Below are 22,992 nucleotides of genomic sequence, written 5' to 3' on the forward strand. Positions count from 1 at the left end.
TTCCCTACTACTTGACCACTGCTGTTAGGCTACAAAACAAAAACAGAATGCCGGGTGAAACACTCCAAAAGGCAGTCGTCTCGTCCAACAACTCCACTCAGCACACACAGCTGAGTGGACCCCGTGTGCTGTGTGCAACCGCCACACAAGCTCTCTCAGATCTGAGTCAGAGAGGCTCGTCAGTGGTTAGTAATCATAAGAAGCAGCAGCATTTAAAAGAAAGTCTTCAGCTTCAAAGCACTTTATATAGGTTTAGTCATCTTTACAACATCCCGAGAGCCAGGTAGAACTGATCCTTCCACTGAGTTGGACAGAAAACTCAAGTGGAGACTTCAATGCTGAGCTAGTGAGAATTAGAATCAGTGCTACCTTCTTATCTGCTCTTCATGGTCACTTTTGGCTTTTAGAACACAAAGTTTACCTAAATGATGATATCACCGAGACAAGGGAGACAAGAATTTCTAGGGGACCAAAGGCGTCAAACTCAACAATTCCCATCATTTATAGTCAAGGCCTATTCTTTGGCATACAAAAATGCTAGCCCTTGCTCACACACAGGTGCACTCAGAAACACACATCAGGCAATTTTGATTCTAGAATCTCCACTCGACTTGTGACGATTTACTAATATAAGCAGGTAGAATGATATTTTCAACATTTAAAATTCCAGGGTCCACACAATGATATAAAAAGCTGAACTAGGTCCAACCCTACACCTACAAATAAAAGATTTCCAACGTAAATTAAAATGTGCTGAAGTGAAGCAGAGCGTAATCAAATATACTCTGCTTTTTGAGTTACTCTTCCATTGCTGGGCATGGAGAGTTACACAGAACGGTGATTGTTGACATTTGTGAGAATTAAAGAGAAAATCCGCTAGGCAGTGATAGAAAAGATATTATTACCTGAGTTTTAGCCCCAGTACAAGAATAGTGTCCATAGTGGGAGACAAAATTCTAAGGGAACACTGTTTGAAGAAATACTGGAATGTATTTTTCTAGACAGAGAATGGTATTTTTAATTATGCTCATGTTGGAATTCACCAGTACATAATGTACACAACAATTTGCTATGAGGGTGTTCTCCACAAATGTTTAGTCTTTATAATCTGTACCACTTTTAAAGTCAAAAAAGCAATAAAACAGAATATTTATCTAAATGCCTGCACATAAATTACAAGTAGACATTTCTTTAAAGAAAAAGATAAACAGCTAAGAACACTTAACTATTAGAACTTAGAGACATGAAGTAAGTCTTAGTTGGGTGCCTCAGAGGCCACATTATTTATTCTATAAAGAAAATGAACTTTTGAATATCCTGAATATTCATCATGAGTAAATTAAGTATTTAAGTCAGGAAAACTGACCAGATTTTTTTCCCCCTATGGAGACCTAGGAGAGACTTATATCTTAGACTAATTTTATTTAAAATATTCCATTAAATAGCATGACTGTCTCACTCTAATCGGTGTAGCAGCAATGCAATTAATCTTCAAACTGCTGTGGGGAGGACAAAGCATCTCAGTTGCTCGACTTAACAGTCAAAATCAGTACAGCCCTGGGGGATACTGGAAAGGAACAGTTGACAACAGGTCAACAAGTACTCATTTTTTCCTGATTTTTAGAGCTAAAAAGGTGAATATCAAGAGTCCTATTTTGAAGTGCAAATTACCTGGTTTTGAGTTGAAGTTAAACATCAAAGCAGATATAATGTTCCTGCAAAAACAACTCTGCAGTTTATAATAAAGACCCACTTTTCCTTTCAAAGGGAAAAAGCAATTTGTTTCTAAAGAAGACCATCAACTTTTGGTTATGCGACTACTGCAAAAGACTGCTTTATATATCTCCCCCAAGAAAAAAAGAGTGATCATGTTTTATCATTGGTGGTACATTCGATGGTAAAAAGCCTTTCTGTATATTGTGTTCACCAAAACAGTTTGACAGTACCTACCTGAGAGCATGGAAGAGAAAAATAACAATATTGTCAAGAAAATGCTGCCACCAAATATATTACCTTGCCCACCCTGCAAGCTTTGTCTACTGGGTCTACTGGAATTGAATCGACATAAACCAACAAACAGATGTTTCTCTCATTTAAAAAAAGTGAAAGTGACAAAGAAAGAATTCCCAAGCCAATATAGACAACTTTCCTGAAACTCAGGGTCAGAAGAATGGAAGGGTTATTTCTTTTCAGTTTTCTGTTGGTTCAAACAGATGAAGCTACACTATAAAGCTTGTCTTTTAAGGTTGCTAATAGATGAACTTTCACATTGTAGATATGAAAAGAGAGACATCTTATCTGAAGATGAACAGCATTAGGAAAGGATTATCCTACTTATAGTACATTGCTCATATTATACAAAATCCTGAGAGGAAATTTTTTTTGTTAATTGAGATGAGAGTAAGATGCTTCTCAGAAGCTGGGTCTTTACCTTGAAAATATGAAGAAAAACTGAGAACAATATAGGCAGATTATCACCTAACATGCCCTCTTAACTTATAAAGAAATTGAAATATACGTAAAACAAGCACTGAATAATTAAAGAAATGCAGAACACTAAGGCCCTGATTTTAATTTGCATAATTTTTCCCCTAACAGCGCCTAATTAAGACATCAGTTAAAAAAAAAAAATCCAATGGAACTCTAAGATTTTCCACACTGAATTAACGTTAAGGACTTTTAATGGATGTCTTAATTAGACTTTGTTATTCATGGAAATTCTACACAAATTAAAATCAGACCTTGTGTGCACTGTTCCCAGCTGAGTCTAGCAAAATGCTCTATGGAACTGAGACTTTTGAATCCATGCTCTGACAGCAAATTTTACTTCTAAATTGATATACCAAGATCCTACTGTTTTACCTAGTAATTATTATTACAGTCATTAAAAGTGCTACACCATTTGAACATTTTCTTCTAAAATACAAATCATTTAACTTTAAATTCAAAATTCAAGAACAGTATACTTAGTTTAGCATTACTAGTCAATGGAGCTAAACGTACAGGTAACTTAATTTTAAGTAACCCAAATAGTGCTGGACATGTTGTTACTCACAAAAAAAAAAAAAAAAAAATCAGAAGGGACCATTTTGCTCCATGTTAACAATTAAATTAAGACCAAAGGGATTTTTTTTTCAGATCTTTCTTTGTTAATTCTAAATTAATATGCACATACTGTTTACTGGCATTTTAGTAAATGAACAGCATTAATGACAGAACACTTATGAAAATCCCGCAGAACGTTAAAAAATGTGATAAGAAGTGGACAGGAGTCTTGGAGGTAAAATAGCAGAGCCAAATACCAGACCATAAGATCGAAATTACATTACAGATTTTTGATATTACGATGATTGATAGACCCAGCTTTGGCAGACTGTCTACTTGATTGTGGAAAATCCTCTTATACCAAACCCCCATGAAGTGACCTCTCCAAAGGAGAAACCACATGTTTAGGGAATGAGGAAGGCACATGAGTCACTACACTTATACAAAGAATCCTTAAAGCCACTGCACAGTGTTTACCACTATAAAAATTAAAAAAAAAAAAAAAAAAGACTTCTGGTAATGTCACTCATTATGAAACATAGTCATGTCTGAGCAAAGAATATTCAAGTAGTCATCAAACACTGAAAATGTTTACATTACCAAAGCTTATTTTAATACCTAATAGTTGGTCTATAAATACAACTGTAAGGTCTTTTGTGTGTGTTTATTTTAGCTCATACTTCGCTTCTGCCTGAAATAAGCACTTTGTCTCTGTGTCAAACCAGGTATTTCAGAGGTGTGAACTCCAGCTCAGAACATTTTTGTCAGTGGACCTTCTGCATTAACTTTCTCTTCACTCAATGAAAATCCCAAAACATCAAACCAAGAACATCTTCACAAATGTGCCCCTTCCTTTGGGGCAACACACTTCCTACCTGTCATTCAGCCACCTTTCAATAAAAACTTAGTGAGTCACCAAGAAACTTCCTGAAGATGGATTTCAAAAGCTTGCTGTCCTGCCAGACACATTGTCTAAGTAAGCTTCAGGGCTTACCGTTAGACCTGTGCTTTAATTTTATGTTCTCTCTCATTTTTACCTGGCTGGTTTGCGGACTGGATGGGTCATAAGAAGGTACATAGTTCTTCAGAGTATCCTGAGGATTCAGGTGGGGAGGATATCTGATTGTTGGATGAGAAAAGTAGCTCGATGGGGCTGGAGGGAGAATAGCTTGTGTTGGAAATGGCAACGGTGAGGGTGGAGGTGGAGTCCGAGTTGAGATGACTGCAGGAGACAGGAAAGGAAAGAGGACTCATTAGCTGTTGGCCATACTGCTCCGTCCCAATCCTACAGAATCCTGGGAAACTATACAACCGAAGACTCTTCATTTCCTCCCTCTGATTTAACCAAACTCTCTTAAAATAAGCTAGTCTTTTACTATTATCCTCTATGCCAGGACTGCTAAGCCCACACAGATATCACCTCCAGTCTAGGGAACGAACAATCTTGCTTTCTAGATCTATGAATGGTTTAAAAAAAAGAAGGTTCTCTTTTATAGGTTAAGCCAATAATTCATAAAATATTTCTTTAAGCAAAGTTATTTCCCATCAGAACACATTCTTTGATTAAAAAGTCTTTGTCTCCTAAGTACAGACCAAGTCACAGCATTAAGTAGAGGGCAGGGGACCCACACATTTTCTACCAAAATTCAAAACAGAAGTGTACTCCAATTTTAAGTAAATATTTTGCATTATTTAGAAGGGAAGCCAATAATTAGTAATGTCCTGAACAATTACCTGATCATTGTATAAATGCTTTGGAATATTTGAACATAAACCTGGGAACTCTTTTTTTTAGTGAAAAGGTTCCTTTTAAAACCAAGAGTTCTATTTTCTTCCTACTCTAACTTTTACTACATGTAGCTCAAAAGACATTATTGAGATAAGACCAAGAACAGAACCCTCAGAAATGCAAATTTAAACTTTTATATAGGCATATTAACTTACCCATAAATCACATATTTTATAAAGAGAAATAATGTACAAAACATACGTGATGTACATGTTTAATTTTACTATAATTTTTCAAAATTAGTGTGATCATAATTTATTATTTAGTTTTTAAAATATAATGCTTAAGTTTAAAAATGGGGAAAGAATACAGTTGCACAATCATTATCTCCATAATGTTAAATTTGTACTTTACATAAGTACAATTTAAGAGTATCAACCAATATATATAGAAGTGAAGATTAACTGTCTATTTCTATTTACTATTTTGATCCAGATCATAGGAAATTTATATGATAAATGTTTAGTGTTTTACGAGACAATGTAGCAAACAATATGAAAAATAAATTCCTTCCATGACCTATAAATGAAAATCATCTGGAATGACTTATCTCCAGCTTTGTAATTATGTACAAAAAAAATTACCCTTAAGGGATATTCCATTTCTTCCCCAAAGAAAGCTTTTTCAGAAGATACAAGAAATTTAAAATGTACATCATAGAAGAATCATAAACTCAGTTTTATGGTCACAACTCTGCTCCCTGAATGTCCAGGGAACTCAGAATCCTCTGGATTGTTGCTACAGTACAGATTCCTGGGCCTAACCACAGACCTACCAGATGAGGACCTCCAGGGGTGAGGCACCAGAGAGTGCATTTTAAACAAGTGCCCCACGTAATCTTTGCACACACTGAAGTTTGAGCATCCGCCATCAAAGGGATGCATTTCAGAGAACAATCACATATTTCTTAAAACAAAACTCCTTGTTGAAATACTACTTTATTTAAGAAGTATACACACTTGAATGTATAATTTAAGAAAATGCCAACGCCTAAATTAAATTGCACATCTTTTGACTCAGTGTTGAAGTGCTCTTAATCTCAGCTCAATTTAACCACGGTCTTTACTTATATCTGTACACAAACCCTTGGAGGATATATACATAGCTCCATCATGGCTCCTCTGGGCTTTAAGATCATTTGGCATCAGTAGTTTTGGAAGAGATCTCTTTTGATCTGAACTGGTACGTAGCAAATCAGAGCTCAAATCTCTGGGCTCCCAAGTACTTATGCTCCAATAAGCTCTGGCTGGCCTGATACAAACTAGATAGAATGCAGAATTCCCAATGAAAGTAAAAATGGCTACTTTATCAATAAAAGTCATTCTAGTCCTTTAAAGAAAGAAAAGCAAACTACAAGGCAAAACATGTTTCCCTTCATTATGAAAGAACTCATACATACATGCATGCATACGTGTACATTTATGTATTCCTTGCCTAGATATTACAAAGTCTTCCTAACTGCCTTCTTTCCTCCAGTCTTGTTCCTTCCAATATATCCTGTATAGTCTCAAATTAATAATTTTTTTTTAAAGTATCATTTAAATCATGGAACTTCTCTGCTAAGAATCTTTAAATGGCTCCCTACTGCTTCAATAATAAAATCCCAACAACTTCACAGGTTTGTACAGACCTCAAGTGCTTTAAGACCCAGTCTTGCTCCACTTCTTTGGCCTCATCTCTGGCCACTCTCTCCTATTCAGGGCACATTTCAACATTTGCGGATCCTTCAACATATGGCAGTTCCTTGCTGCAATGACCTCTACTGCATTGATACACGCTATCCGCTCTGCCTGAAATGACCGCCCCCCTGGCTTGTTCCTTCTTGTGGTGAACTCACTCTTCAAACTTCAGCTGAGAACACACCTCTTCCAGGCATCTAATCCTCCTCCAAGGATGTAATCCTGTTCATACTCGATGCCTGGCTGATGATATGGTCCCTCTCTCTCCCCACTATGCCATGAGCCCTTTAAGGACAGAAACTGTTTCTCATGATAAGGTGTCTGCCACAGGCCCTAATATATCACATATTGAACATATATATGGTAAAGGACAAAGGTGGAAGGCTTATCTAGATCTCTCATGGTTTATTATATAAAAATGCACTGTTGAATTTTTTCCAAATATTAGAAATATGAACACTTTAATCAGATATCATTATAAATGGGTGATTTGACTTCTAAGTTAATTTTGCCCAGATTCTCAACGTTACAAATGTATGAAATAGTTACTGATCTTTTTCATCTGTCTTAGTGGTACAATAAATAAATGTAAAAAATTTTATATACCACAGCTGACTTGTATATTCTTCTCTTAATTTTATAATTGTCTTAATGATAGCATTGAAGGCCATGCATTTTTAAGTATAGGGACAATACATATCAATATATATTTATAGACAAAAGCTAAGAACTTTATTATAAACAGATGTCATATCCCTTGAATAAAGGTTTAAAAGCTAGATTCAGTTTTTTTGAAGAATAAAGAGTTGTCTCACCATAAATTTAAAGCAATAAGAGTATCACTATAAACTTTTTTTTTTTTTTTTTACATAATAAACTTTCTCCACCTAAAATTCAGACTACCCCTTTCTGGGGTTTAAGAGCAACAGGTAAAAAGCATGGAGTACTGCTTATGAATTATATCTCATTTTCAATTTTGAAAGAGGATTTCACATTAATTGTTCCTCAAAGTATAAATGTGAAATACTGGATTCTTTTTCCTATTTAAATTATGATATTAAACATAATATCAAATGTACTAGCCCACAGGAAGGATTTATGTATATGAAATAATTGTCAAAGAAAAGTGCTTCTTTTATTTTTCTGATTAATTTTACTCCCAAATAAGTAGCTAAAACATTGATTTCTGTAGAGAAAATAGTATCTATGGAAATAGTGTCTATATATCAATGCTGCTGGAAATACTCTAACTCAGCAGCATACTTGAAACTCCATCTTTCTCTTAGTAAAATATATAAAATTAGGACCAACCTGAAAGCTACTGTTAGGATAACTATATATTTTCTTATCTTTTGTGACTGTAATCTTTCCAATACAGGCAATTTAAAAATACATTATGTAGATGCTATTTAATTGTATGGCTTTAAAATCTTTCCTCATATATTAATAAAAATTTTTTGGATCAGATTACGACCCTCCCTCTTTGGTTGAGAAAATAGGTCACCTTAGCTATAAGGACAGAGTTTTGATCCATCCTTGAGGGTTTAGGCTCTGCAAACAAGAGGGAAGTTTCTCTTCTACGCTTGAAACTCCTTACCACTGTGTGCAACTCCAGGTATTCCGGGATGGTGGTGCTGGGGGAAAGTGCTCAATCTTGGGGAGGAATCTTGTGGAGATGTAGAGCTGAACAATGGCTTTTCAGGTTTCTTCATAGTAGTCGGAGAAGACATATCTGCAGAGAGAGAGAGGAAAGCCCAAGCTTTACAACTTTCTTAAGCTACAAGGTTCACATCAACCTAGTAAGAGATCTCATTTTCCAACATTTTATGATTTTTGTACTTTTTGCTCTTTTACAAAATACATACTGAGGGTCAAAGACCCAGCTACGTCGGAGCTTTGAAATATCTGTCAGAAGCAATCTCCACTGAAGCTAACCCAAGGCTTCATTAACAGTATCATCGGAATTATTCTGACTACTAAATAAATTTTGAACTTCTGAACAACTAAGCATCATGTTTCCCTCGGTCCCTTGGTTCACATCAAGGTCTTTTCTAACCTCAGCATCTCATTCTTAAATGTATACAATTCAGGGGTTTGTCTTTTGACCGACCTAAAAAATAGAGAAAACCTGGTGCAAATGTGAAAAACAACCCTTGAGTATGCTGGTAAGTATAATCTATCACTGATTTAACATCTTTTATGGAAAACTCATTACTTGTTTAGCAAAAAAGACATTCCTTAATATGTTCATTCTGCAAATATTTATTGGGTTCCTCTATTTGCCAGGCAAAGGGAGGACGTTACAAAAAATAAAAAAGTAATTGCTGCTGTGGGGATATTCATGGTCAGAGAAGAGAAAAATGGTAAGAAGAAAATGGTTGTCAGCAGTTGAGAAGGAGAAAGTGTGTTGAGAGCAGAGGTGCTGTGGCGTTTGCTGCTGCTTCTCCAGCCTCACTGCACAGGGGCAGTGATCACCTCAGCTTCCCCATGGCGCCCCCAGTGACACCATGTTTAAAACATGGATGGGGGTGACATTCCCAGAAGGAGGAAATGTTCCAAAGGAGGGGGGCATAAAATATGTAAGTACTACACATAGTCTGTGGAGTGGTGAAATACAAAGATGAGAGAGAGGGAGCGAACAGCTGGCATGAGCCACACAATGAGGGGTCTCAGATTTCACGTATAAATGTCTGAATGCTTACCCTGATAAGAAAACACTATTGATGGGCAAAATAGGATCATATTTGCTGTGTAGAGCAATCCCTCCAGAAACTACATGGAGGATGAATTAGCTGAAATAAAGACAGTAATCCTGGATACCACTTAAGAAGATAAATTAATTACTACATTCATTCCGTAGATATTTACTGAAGGTCTAGTGTAGGCCAGATACTACGCCAGATACTGGGGACACAACTGTGACCTAGATTTGGCTTCAGCCTCTATAAAACTTGAAATCTAGACAGGGGATACAGACAAGTTAAAAAGGAATTATAAAGAGTGCTGTGACAGGAGAAGTATTCAGGGCTTCATTCATTCATTCATCCCACAAATATTTAATACTGCCAAAAGACAGATATGAGACTTGAAATAAGAGTAGAGATAGAGCTAATGCAATAATAGATATTTCAACAGAATTAACCCAATTCAATAAATAACTAATTTAGAAAGTCATCATCTTGGGTGACCACCATGAGACTGTACCATACAGCTAGTTGGAATACGGAATTCAGGAGGGACCTCCAGTTGGTAAGGAGAGATGTGCCCTTTTTCCAACACCTAGAGTAATGCTGATTTTTACAGAGGTTTATAAATGTATAGTAAAGTGTTCCAAAGATCACATGAGCCATGAAGTTTAGATTTCTATTATCAAAAACTTTAAATATATACACAGGTAGACGGAAGAATAATGGATTCTTCTCCAGTACTCATCACTCAGCTTCTTCAATTATTTCATCTTTACCCCATCTATACTCCCTCCCCCCGCATTACTGTGAAGCAAATCCCAGGCATCATATAATTTCACCTGTAAATATTTCAGTTTAAGAAATATTTTCATATTTCTCCTCATAAAAGAACATTTTATTAAAAGAAAAAACCCCAAGACTTTATCACACATAAAAAATATATATACAATTTGCATTTTTAATTAAGAACTTTGTTTTTGACATGAGAGAAAAACTTCATGGTGCTATTAATATAAGAAACTAGTTACCACTGTTTTACCATTTAAAAAATTACCTAAGCTCTGGTAAAGGCACCCAATAAAATTAAATATGTTTTCAGCACACTGGCATGTAAAGAATACATATGCTACTGTAACTACAGTAGACATCATAGTCTACAAAAAAATGACAGGTGTACTTGTAGCCGTAAGCTACAATTTGTGACTAACTGGCTGTCACTAACCTATCAGAACTTTGATGAGTGTACCATTTCCTTATATCTTTCTCAAAAAGAAAAATTTAAAAAAAGGGCATATAAATCAGGGGTGTTTGTACAGAGAAATTCAACAATATACGTGATTATGTAATTTTTGAGAAACGAAGCCTTTGCAATTTCTTAGTCAAAATGATACACTTGGCTTTACTGCGTAATTATTACAGGTCCATTTATTTTCTAGTTCTCTTTAGGCATACACTGAATAATAATGGTACCTTCATGTTCAAAACACACAGGAATTACAGAGGCCAACACTGCAGAAACCAAATAAAATTCAATCTTCAAATTGTAAAAGGGACCATAAACTGCCTTCTTTTTAAACAACAAAATTATCTTAAAGTAAGTAAAAATAAGAATGGAAGGTCCACTGTCCATAGTGAAACAGTTTTTTTAAGAAACAGATAAAGAATGGAAGTATTGGAAAGTAGGCTTAACTGCCTTTGTTTTCCCACTAAATGAAATTAACCTTGGGCTCATTAATCAATAAAAATATACTGCTATACAGCCTGTACAAGGCACTAAGTACTTAAGGTGACATAAAATGAACCCCCTACACCCTCACAAAGAAAAAAATAAAACTCTGGCCTGAAGAGGTAATAAAAATAAAAGGTCAATTATCTGGGAGAAATATGGGTAGAGTTTCTAGCTATTGCATTTTAAGCATGAATCAAGCTTGCATTGTTTTTATTTTAATTTTATTTTGAATGTCTGAAGTCCAATAGACCTCATGCCAAACTGAAAAATGATATCGTTGCTATTTTTAATGCTCTAGTATGCTACAGAGAAAACATGTTTGAGGGGTGGATAGATGGAAAGATGTTTTTACGTGACCTTTCCGTGGAGAAAAACAAATGTCATGCTTTTCACAATCTAATGTCCTTCAAGCAGGAAGAATCATACATAAAAAGATTACGTTGAAAGTAAGCTGAATAACAATAAAGCTGAATAATATATAAATATACAATAAGTTGAATAATAATACATACTATCAATGCATAAGATGAGTAATACATGAAATAAAGAAGTTGCAGAGAGAAGCCAGATGATAAGAAAAGGATTAGCTGGTGTTTTTACTGGTGGGAAGGAGGCAGGAGCTGCTGGTGGTGGAGGAGGGGGAAGCAGAGGACAGTGAAAGCTTGAAACCAGGCAAAGAAATTCAAATGTGATTTGGAAAGCAGCACTATATAAATGAATTGACTGCCAAAGGGAAAACTTTCCAAAAGCTCTATTTTTTTCCAATCCCCAACTCGGCCCATTTGATTAAATGGTTACATTAAGAATTTCCTGTCTCTTCTCTTTCTTAAACATTCCTCATCGTGGTTCATCATAAAAACAGTAGTTGGAATCATCTCCTTCGGATGATACCTTCTTCATTCTAACATCTAGCATGGTACCACATTTTTACTTTAATCTTTCCTTATCATTCTATTTTATTTAAACTTTAAGCTAATTTGTTTATGGCCTCCTGTAGGAGAAGGGGGGCCCGAAGGGATGTGCTTCTAACTCTGTGCCTTTCCTAGCATAGGATGGTCCCTTGGGCTGGAAAATTGTTTTTCTGCCCTCTTATTTCATTTATAGAACAATATATTATCCACTGAACCAACTTGACTTACTTTCTCTTTAAGAAATCCCTCCTAAAGAATTCTGGCGGTCTACATTTCCTTAATGATCTTATGATTGTGTCTTATATTATTTGATGTTTTCTTCATTATTATTTTGTACTTGTTATATCCATAGCATGCCTATACGTATGCGTAAAAAAGTTGACTAGTGGCTTACCTCCTACAGATGATTTTATCAAGGGCACAAAAAAAATGTGGAGGACAGGATCACGCTACTCAGGAAAAGAAGTTTTTAAAATCTAGGATTAAAAGAAGGTACAAGAAGTGGAGCAGACACTGTGTCTAGGCAGTTTATTTTAGAATCTCTTGCATGTGAAAGAAGCTATCTGGGGGAATGATAACCAGTAGCGTAGGATGAGTGAAATAACCACAGTCAGTCTATCTTAAAACGTATGATGCATGAATAGATACCACCAGATGAGAAGGAACTGAATGTAAAGCAAAGAGAGAATACAAAATCAGTCACTGAGCTTCTAATAAGTGTGAGAAACTAAGGAAAGGCATCAAGTTCAAGATGTTAAACAAGACAACCTGCTCCGTGTCCTGGTGATGCTTACGGTTCAGCGGAAAGGACAGACATTAAATACAAAAATTCATTAAATAATTGCAAGTGTGATAATACTGGATTATAGAAAGGATTCTTCTTAATGGCCCAAAATTAGAGACACTGTCTTTTTAAAGGAGATTCACATTGATGGTGCTCGTCTTCAGTGTCTACACCCATGTTTAGATTTATAATTGGACAATTAGCTATGGCTTTAGAAACCAATTGCATAGTTAAAAACATAATAGAAAACTACCATGTAAGAAAAAGTTCATGTAGGTTACTTATATAAGTCAGTTCATTTAGACTTACACATGCCTTTAAATAAATATTTTGCAAAAGCCAAGTTATCACATAATTTTTACTAGCCATACTCTAAGTTTTTTTGGCACTCTGACATACATACATCCTAAGCCCTGATGTGTCATTCATTTCACCGCAACACTTCAAAGAGATAAAGGCTTAAGCAAATAAAGAGTTAGATCAACTCATCTCCCAACAACGTAATTTCATCTACAAAGGAAGAGCATTGCTGTGAAACACAGCGTATGTACTCGACTAGTCGGCAGCTTGCACAAATGGCGCTCCAGATGTATATCTGTTCAAGTCAGCCCAAGGCAACAATTTTGATCAATTCTAATGTGATAAAATGCTGCAGGGAAAGTGTGCAGAAACGTGTTTACGTCAGCCCTTAATTAAACGGTTGTTCACTTCCAAAGAACCTTAGGAAACACTAATGAGACATGAGTTTTGGCAATTTCTTCATCAAAGCAAAGACCCCTTCCTCAGTCTGTAGCAACCTGTCATCCAAGTCGCTCCCGGGATAAATGTCACATGACACTCCAATCAGTTAGCCACCTGTTAGTAGAACTTCACTGAAGTCAACTAGTGATCTAGGGCAAGCTCCAACAGCTACCTCAACACCTGCCTGTCTGGGGCACCTGCTCCTTTTTCACATATAGGAGAGCAATATGTTAGCTTTTCCAATATGCTTCAGTGGATTAAGGTTACAAATCGAATTTCTATCGCCTACGTAGAAAACACATCATTTTCTTTAAAAAAAAAAAAAAATTCCTTTTCTTCTTCCCTACATGACACTTACAATTTACAACTATTTGAAGTCAATTATGTAAGAGCACACAAGAATTCTTGAATTTCTATGAAGCTGTTCTTTTCAGCATAGCATAACACTACCTTAAAATATATTAACTGTGCCATTCCTATGACTTAGAAAAACACATTTCTATCTAGTTAACAAAGAAGCAAATTGCCTGAAAATCTTTTAAAATTCCAATCCTTTTACATCTTCCTAAGTTGTCTTTCTTATTTACATGTCATACTTGTAAACAAGTCTAAAAGAACCCTCTTGATACAAATCACCACTTGCTGACTTCTCTTATTTTCCAGTATTTAATGTTAAGGTATATTTTATTATGAGGTGCTTTATAAAGCTATAATCATTGTTAAAAATGTCTTCCTTATTTTTTACATTATCATGCTGCTGAGCAGGTGTTACAGGATTCTTTTTTTGCAGAAGAAAACTCAAGGTGCAATGAAACTTTGGTCCTTTGGTGTGAGCATGATACAGATCAAAGAAGAAAAGTGCATATGTAGGAACATTTAGCTTAGGGAGTCCAGTGACTAGGATTTGACAAGATTTTATTATATTGACAAGTCTTACTAACTTAATACCCCTTACAGTTTTTCCAAGTTTCTTTATTTTTTACAGGTTTTAGACTTCTCTAGATTTTAAAGAGCTTTATAGATTTATAAAAACTCGATATAGAAAAGCTCTTCAGAGACCAAACTCATTGGAAGAAGGCAAAGGTGGTTAACACGCCCGTTACTCCCTTGAAACTCTGTCAAGCAACACAAAACAGACTGACAAGCGAACGTTAGCTAAACTGGGGAATTTCTGCTTTCCATTAAAATGTTGGTGTGAAAGTTGGATGACAACATGAAAAAGGAATGACCCATCTGTATAAAATAATAATGCGCTTTATAATACATGAGATAATAAATGAGAGGCTACTAGAGCTGGTGTGTGGGACGAGTTCAGGAGCTGGAAATCTGATATTTTTACTTCAGGCCATAAATCCAGAGTCAGTCCTGAGACAGGGAAACAGCTTGGGCCCTGTGCCCAGAGGACAAGGAGAAGGCAGGGAGGATGACTCTGCCAACTGAGCACTGAAAGAGACCCAGGCCTCTCTTCCTCTGCTTTTGCCTGGGAGTAAACTGTGTGCAGGAGAGGAAAGTTTAGAGGAGAGTCTATTGATAACTGTATAAGTGTTATGAAAAATACTGCAATTACCAAGCGCAGAAGATCCCGGCCCAGAGCTTTGATGGATTTATTTCTATTGTTTCCCTGTGGGGAACCATACTGATCCTTACTTTCCTAAGTTTTACCTGTAGATAAAGGACCCATGTGGGGATACAGCCACTGTGGAGAACAGTATGGAGGTTCCTTAAAAAACTAATAATAGAACTACCATACGACCCAGCAATCCCACTACTGGGCATATACCCTGAGAAAACCATAACTGAAAAAGAGTCATGTACCACAATGTTCGTCGCAGTTCTATTTACAATAGCCAGGACATGGAAGCAATCTAAGTGTCCATAGACAGATGGATGGATAAAGAAGATGTGGCACATATATACAATGGAATACTACTCAGCCAAAGAAAGAAATGAAATTGGGTCATTTGTAGTGAGGTGGATGGACCTAGAGACTGTCATACAGAGTGAAGTAAGTCAGAAAGAGAAAAACAGATACCATATGCTAACACATATATATGGAATCTTAAAAAAAAAAAAATGGTTCTGAAGAACCTAGGGGCAGGACAGGAATAAAGACGCAGACATAGAGAATGGACTTGAGGACACGGGGAGGGGGAAGGGTAAGCTGGGACGAAGTGAGAGAATAGCATGGACATATACACACTACCAAATGTAAAACAGATAGCTAACGGGAAGCAGCTGCATAGCACAGATAGATCAGCTTGGTGCTTTGTGACCACCTAGGAGGGTGGGAGGGAGACGCAAGAGGGAGGAGATATGGGGATATATGTATATGTATAGCTGATTCACTTTGTTATAAAGCAGAAACTAACACTCCATTGTAAAGCAATTATACTCCAATAAAGACGTTAAAAAAAAAAAAAAAAAAAAAAGGAACCTATGTGGGGAAGTGCCCCGAGGGAGTGAGTCTGTAGGACAAGAAAGGAGAGAGACCAAGTAGGTGTCTTTACTTGAAAGCTTTGCGTATTCCCTGAGGTACCCTCTCCATTTTCCCATTTCCTTCACAATAAAATGGGGCTCTCTCAGCTCCTGGCAAGAAAAGATGTACTGTGATGCCCAATGGTTTAAATGAAATATAAATGACAGAAAACAGGTGCATGGGTAGAGTCACAAGGCCACAGATTCACTGTTCTTTAAATGTATTTCAGAGGACATGCTTCAAAATTGCTTATAGAGCCATGTGCTGTGTCTAAGTAGTATGGATATGATGGTGGAGTTAAACAAACCACTCAGGCACTGCTAGTGAGAATATAAATTGATAAGACCTTTCCAGATTTTGTGCCAATATTTATCAAAAGCCTTAGAAATGGACACAATATTTAACTCAGGAAATCTACAGTAGGAATGTATTTATTCCTTTAACAAAATTTCATTGAGCATCTATGTATTTGGTGACTTAGTGCCAGACAATATGCCAGGTACCGGGGACAATGAATAGAACTAGACAGGAATAAAATGATCAGATTTAAGTACAAAGATTTGTATGCAACGATGTTCACTGTATCTTTATTAACTATACAAAAACTTGGAAACTATCTAAACATCCACAAGTAAAGCAGACCTTCAAAACTGTATGGTATAGCCAAAGGGTGGCATACTATGTATGCAGCATTATAAAGTGGAAGTTGAATGACATGGTAACATGCTATTATATTATAAATAAAAGACCAAAAAAAAAAAAAAACAGAAAAGAATTTACAAAATAGCATATATTGTATAAGCCCAATTTAGTGCAAAAATTTTACTTGACATAGAATACACAGGATATGCATAGAAAAAAAAATAGAAAATAGACTGGCATATAATATATCCAAATATTAACATGAGTTTTCTCCATATGATAGAATTACAGGTGACTTTTATTTTCTTGTTTATATTTGACAATTTGTTTCTCAAATCCCCCACAAATAATGTTTACTTTTATAATAAAAAATGGTAAAATATGTATTTGGAGAAAAAAATACTGCCTGTAGGTCCATAGAATATTATAAATAGTTCCCAGTGATGGGTGGACAACACAGGATCTTGATACTGTGCCAGACATTATGCTTTAAGAAGGAAATGCCTCACTGGTCTTAGATACTGGATGCTACAAAAATGTAAAAGGAAACGCTTTAATGTAACATTTGCAATTTAGTTGGCTAAAGGCAAAACAATATATTTTTGAGAACACAACTGAAATGAAATATCTGAATATCTGTTTCTAAGGACTCTTCTAGATGTAAAATTTTATGATTCTGTGGCAAATGTGAATAAGTCCTTCCTACACGCTCCAAGTTAACAAAAAGCTCTGAATGTTATGACAAGACATATGGACTTAATCCCACTACAGTAGTTTGATGATGATGCCAGATGATTCAAAAAATAATTAGCTGCCATGTTAAGAAAGTATCTCCATATATATATATATATATTTATCACACTCTAAAATAACTTCGGAAAATCGGCAAGCTACATTAAGAAGAGATAAGATATCATCTTCAATTAGATTTCTCAATCTTTTCTGTTAAGGAAATCAGTTCTTTTTCAAAGGAGAAAACAGAAAATATGGTAGTCTTCATGTTAAATATATGAAAATTCTTACTTTAATCTTTGAGTTATTTAATCTTAACTACACAAGCATATTACTACATCTTTGAACAATTTGAAACCTTTTGTGATAATTTAAGTCTCTCCATATAGTATATTCCAACCCAAGCCTGTAAGTAGCATGTTTCTACAAGCTTCGGTTTATCACAGCTCTATTTAAAAAAAAAAGTCTCCAGGCTACACCAACACCCAATACCAAGTTAAAGCTCAAACCCCTTTGAAGCTCATGAACACCTTCCTGAGACATTTAAAAAAAAAAAAAAAAAAAAAGCCTTGAATAATGAAGAACAATGCTAAAAGAGTGAATACTGAATAAATGAAAACTTATTTTTAAAAAACACTTCAAAATACTTTTGTCCATTTCATTTCAACAGACAGACGATGATAAATTATCTTGAGTAATGTCAGAAAATCTAATTTGAAAGGAGGAAAAGCACCAAACAATTATGCAAGATTTGGAGTATATTTTAGATGCTTATTAAATATTGGCATAGGTAAATAGCTGCTATTCGCCATGCCTCTGGGGAGAACCTCTTGGCTATAGAGGCTTATTAGTGTTAAGCATCTGAGAGCCATGGACTATAAAATAAAATCAATACCGTAACCTTAACTGTAAAAGTCAGAAAGATACTGGAAGAGTTCTAATTTAACAAGATTACAGATGACTTTTTAGAGAACATTTGGGGAAAAGCCATGCATTTAGCAACATTTATGCTACAAGACATCTCAAGGTTTGGGTTGTTACTAATGCTGTTATTATACATGCTGGTAATGGTTAGGGTTGATTTTACTGATGTGTTACTTTAGAGGATTTACAGGAAAGTCCTGGAAATGATCTGGAACTTATTTCAAATAAAATCATTAAACTTCGGTAGTAAACTAATTGCTTAGGAACAATTATGATTTGATGTGGTTTAGTGTAGCAGACAAAAAAAATCATGAAAATTTTAAGGTCGTCACTTTGGCAGCTCAATGCAAATATGATTACTCTGCACAATATTCCGTTTCTTTTAATGGAAAAGTAGTCAAAACTGGTATAAGTTGTAGTTTTTAAGTTCAGTCTAAATCTATATTTCTCCTTTAACAAATGTAAAGGAAGAAAAAAAGAACATGCTGTCAATGAAATTACTATCATGGCATATTTATTATCTTAATGGTTTTAGAAATCACGTGAAATTGATCAGTAACAAAACCTCTATTTGGTAATGGACCAATTACATTTGTGAGATAATGTCAATGAAACAGAATATTGTCACAGGATAATGGTCTCCTATTGCTATATCCCTAGTCATTTAGAAAAAATATAAATGTTGCCGTCTGGCTGAGTCATTTATTTTCAAAGTAGGAGACACAGATCCCATAACAATGTTCTGTTATAATAACTCAATCTCTCTCAATCATTTGTTGTACCAGAATGGTGCAGGACAGGGCTTGTATTTGTAAGAACTGCACATTCCTCAGGTATAAGGCAAAACATATGATGCCTCCAAGCAGCGAAACAGCCAATTATCAAGTTATTAAACAAGAGCATTTAAAATAAACATCTAAAAAACAGTTTAGGGGGCTTCCCTGGTGGCGCAGTGGTTGAGAGTCTGCCTGCCGATGCTGGGGACACGGGTTCGTGCCCCGGTCCGGGAAGACCCCCACATGCCGCGGAGCGGCTGGGCCCGTGAGCCAGGGCCGCTGAGCCTGTGCGTCCGGAGCCTGTGCTCCGCAACGGGAGAGGCCACAACAGTGAGAGGCCCGCGTACCGCAAAAAAAAAACAATTTAGGAAATGGAAAATGTTCAGAGTCTTCAAAAAGATTCATGTTAATGAAAGCTCAAAGACTCAAGTATTAAAGATCTGTAAATACTCTGACTTCAATTAATTTAAAATCCAGAACATTAGAACACAAAGGAACCTTACTAACCAACTTTGTCTCACAGATGAGAAAACTCAGTTTACTGACATTAAGTGTTCTGTCTAAGGCCATACCACTATTTATACTGATAGTTTCCTGATCACCATTATAGTGCTCTAGGCATATGGCAAAAAATCAGAATAGAAAAGAAATATATAGACAGCAATAAATATATAATTTTTATATTTTGACACACATAGCTCAATTTAAACTGAATGTATATCACACACCTCAGCTAAAGACATTCTAGGCTTTAGGATTATTTATTAACAACATCTTATTATTAAAAGGAAAAGAGATTCTTAACCTGAGTCTAGCCCAAGAACTGCACTCATGAATTCCTGGAGTCTGTGAACCCTTCTGCTATTATATGTATTTATTTGTAGTAAAGTTTCATATGTGTTAGGAAAAAAAAAAAAACTGTCATAGAGGTTTTGTAACTAGTTTGCAAAACCATGAACACAGCACGACAATGACTTCTTTGGAAGGCAGTATATACAGTAATAATGAGCGTGGATTCTGGAGTGGAAGAGACAAGGGCTCCCATTCTATCACTGCTACTTATCTGTGTATCTATGTCAAAGTTCTTAACCACTGTAGTGATGAGCTTAATGAGCTGTAAAACGTTTGTTTGTTTTTAAATAGGGTTGAAAAGAAAAATATATGTAAAGTCTTAGCTCAATCCTGAAAGGGAGTAAGTGCTCAATAGATGGTAGCCACAAATGGCAGGAGGGTCTGGTTTTCCTCAATTTAAATGTATTTGTTGAATGAAAAGATTTAAACTTATGTGTAAACTTATGTAAACTTATTCAACAAATAAATGATATACAAAAGTGAGTAAATATAAAAATAGTTAATAGAACTATTATAGGTTAAAGACAAGTTGAAAATACAAATATGGTATTGGATCTGTTTGGAACCTTCATTTAAAAAAAACAACCTAGACGATATTCTGGGGAATTTGCACACGGGTTATACAGTACATATTAAAGAATTATTGTTATATTTGTTAAATTAATAATGGTATTGAGTAGTATTAAAAATAAAAATCATTGTCTATTAGAAACTTAAGTATTTATAAGTAAAATGACACATTATCTGGGATTTACTTTAAAATACTTAAAAAACTGGAAGATACTGAATGAAACAAGATGGGCAAAATATTGATAACAGTTAAAGCTAAAAAATGGTACATGGAAGTTCACTTTATGATTCTTTCTATTTTTGACATTCTCTATAACAAAAAGCTTTCTAAAACTTTAAATATCGTGCTTAAACACTGCATCCAAACCAGCTCTTCTCCACATTTATCCATCAAAAGCACTCATGTCTCCCTTTTTTTTTAGTTCAAAAACTTAATCATGGCACAAATATTAAGAGGTTGCTTTTTTAAAAAAAGAAGATACACATTTTACCATCTTAAAATTTTGTTTTGACAATTCTTCCAGACCTGAAAACTCATAAATTCACCTCTACACTTATTCTAGTTCTACAAGGTCTAACAGAATCTTCCACGAAGCTCCCTAAAACTGTCCGCCCTTATCTGTCAGATAAGGAGCTTGAACTATGCCTCCCCTAAGGCTTCTAATAATCTGTGTTCTGTCCCTGAAAAATCAACTTCTTATTGTATATGATATTGGTGGTATAATAACTCAAAAGAAACTGGCTTTCCAAATTACTTCAAAATAAACTTAAATAGGAAATTAATGTGCAAATGGATTTGAAATAAAACCTTTTACCACTCTAAGAAACTTTTCATGGTACACTATGATAACAAAGCACACTGTCTCCCATGGATTTTCCACTTTCCTAATTTAGACTGTGCTCTACCAATCTAGAGAGCCAGTGTCACACAGCAAGTTGTAATATTTTTCAAACTAATTATCCATGACGGTTTTTCTACAAAATGCTGTATTTTCAAATCATTAAGGCTCCAGAGGACAGAAATATGAGCATCACTTCCCCCTAGTAAGTAGTATTGTCCCTTCTAGCATGTACACAGGTTGCGTCCCATCCAAAATGCTCTTCCTGATTAGAACACATGAAAAGAGCACCAACATCTGTTAATTAGTAGGCAAGGTAAGGAATTCTGATGAAAGCCTTCACCAACAACGTATTGTCTTCCTTTCTGTTTGAAAGATGTTCATAATGTGATTTTTCAACGACAGCAGTGCAGCCGAAGAGAACGAAATACACTACGATGAAGGCATCCCCAGAGTTTGCCCTCCGATGACATAATATATGGAGAGTCATTGCAAGTTCTGTAAGAACTGTAAGTTCTTGATTTTGGATATATTTTTTAATAATAAGCTAAACAAAAAAACCTTAATTGTACTTAAACATTAAATTCAAGCCGTCTCTTCACACGTATCCATCAAAAGCGCTTGTATCTTTGATTCTGTCTGGTTCAAAATTTGATATTTGAACATTTGATATTTAATCCTTGTGATACAAACTCTAGGAATGTAAGGAATTGCTGGTGTTCTATCTGGTCCCCAAAGGAAGCTTAAACATTCTTCCAGGAGATTACCAAGCTGTTTCCTTGCCATTTTCTAGGACTTCATTTAATGTCAGTAGTTACTCAACTATTTGTGAAAGCTGCTCATTCACCCAACTTCTACAGCTAGAAAAACCTTGAGAGTTTATCATTTGTCAGACTGTAGTTTGGGATAGAGCACTGCTTTCCAGAGTCTGAATGTAGGATTAAATCTCCCTATAGATTCTTAGATGGGGAAAAAAAGGTTCTGAAGTTGCAAGCTTAATACATATTCAGTCAATATCCACTCATGGATATTCACATTCACAGCACACAGTAGTATATTAAATATTCTACAAACTCATTTATGAATAAAAAAGTTTAAATTTTGGTTTAAATAAAAATTTCCAAACTTGGTTGAATGCTCTTGTATCTAGCATTCTTAAACTTACGAAAGGCTGGTCTCTGATTCCGGTTCTATCCGTGTCACCACACTCTACTGACTGTTATTTATTTCCTATACTTGATTAAATGCATGATACTAAGCTGGCATTATTACTCTTTAGCCCTCAGTGTTCCCTTGAGCCCTTTGGCTTAATTCATTATTTATTTAATACCATATCCTTACAGAACTCTATAAAGTGCAGATTAAAATTGAGCACAACATATAAGACTCTATTACTAATGAGAACATTTGCAAATTTATCACAAATAAATCTCTAGGGCTTGGAAATATATTAAAACTTCAGAAAAACTAGCTGAAGACTTATTTGTACGACAGAACTGTAAATTTTTTTAAATAGTGCTTTTTTCTGGTACCTATGGCAACCAGAATGCGATGCCTAAATATTGCCTATTTGAGAGTCCAGTATAAATTTTTAAACTACTCTTAAAATTGTAATTACATTCCAGTACACCTCTAAGTAGTGCTAGTTTTTGCTAACATACCAATTTATTGATTTTTGTGTAAAGATTTATTTCTCATAATGCTTAAAAGTAAGTTGGGCATGGAGACAGTCCCATCATAACCTGATTTACATTATTTATTTTCTGTGAAGAAACTTTTTCCATAAATAATAAAAATTTATATTTCTGTTCAGCAG

At 35.3% G+C, this 22,992-nt stretch overlaps 1 protein-coding gene across 6 annotated transcripts in view; it reads right to left on the reverse strand.

The window, feature by feature from the left end:
- The window catches only part of NFIB (nuclear factor I B), a 452,552-nt gene that overhangs the window by 34,011 nt on the left and 395,549 nt on the right, over positions 1-22,992 (reverse strand). For 3 of the 6 annotated variants that reach the window (XM_007465640.1, XM_007465641.1, XM_007465639.1), the window contains exons 7-9: positions 8,111-8,245; positions 4,083-4,267; positions 8-29 (exon numbers count right to left, since the gene is read on the reverse strand). In XM_007465640.1, the coding sequence (XP_007465702.1) occupies positions 8-29; positions 4,083-4,267; positions 8,111-8,245 (342 nt within the window). The remainder of the gene's footprint in view (positions 1-7; positions 30-4,082; positions 4,268-8,110; positions 8,246-22,992) is intronic. The other 3 variants (XM_007465644.1, XM_007465642.1, XM_007465643.1) reach the window with 1 other exon arrangement.

The sequence above is a fragment of the Lipotes vexillifer genome, unplaced genomic scaffold (genome assembly GCF_000442215.2).
Source record: "Lipotes vexillifer unplaced genomic scaffold, Lipotes_vexillifer_v1.1 scaffold31, whole genome shotgun sequence".
In the NCBI taxonomy this organism is placed as follows: Eukaryota; Metazoa; Chordata; class Mammalia; order Artiodactyla; family Lipotidae; genus Lipotes; species Lipotes vexillifer.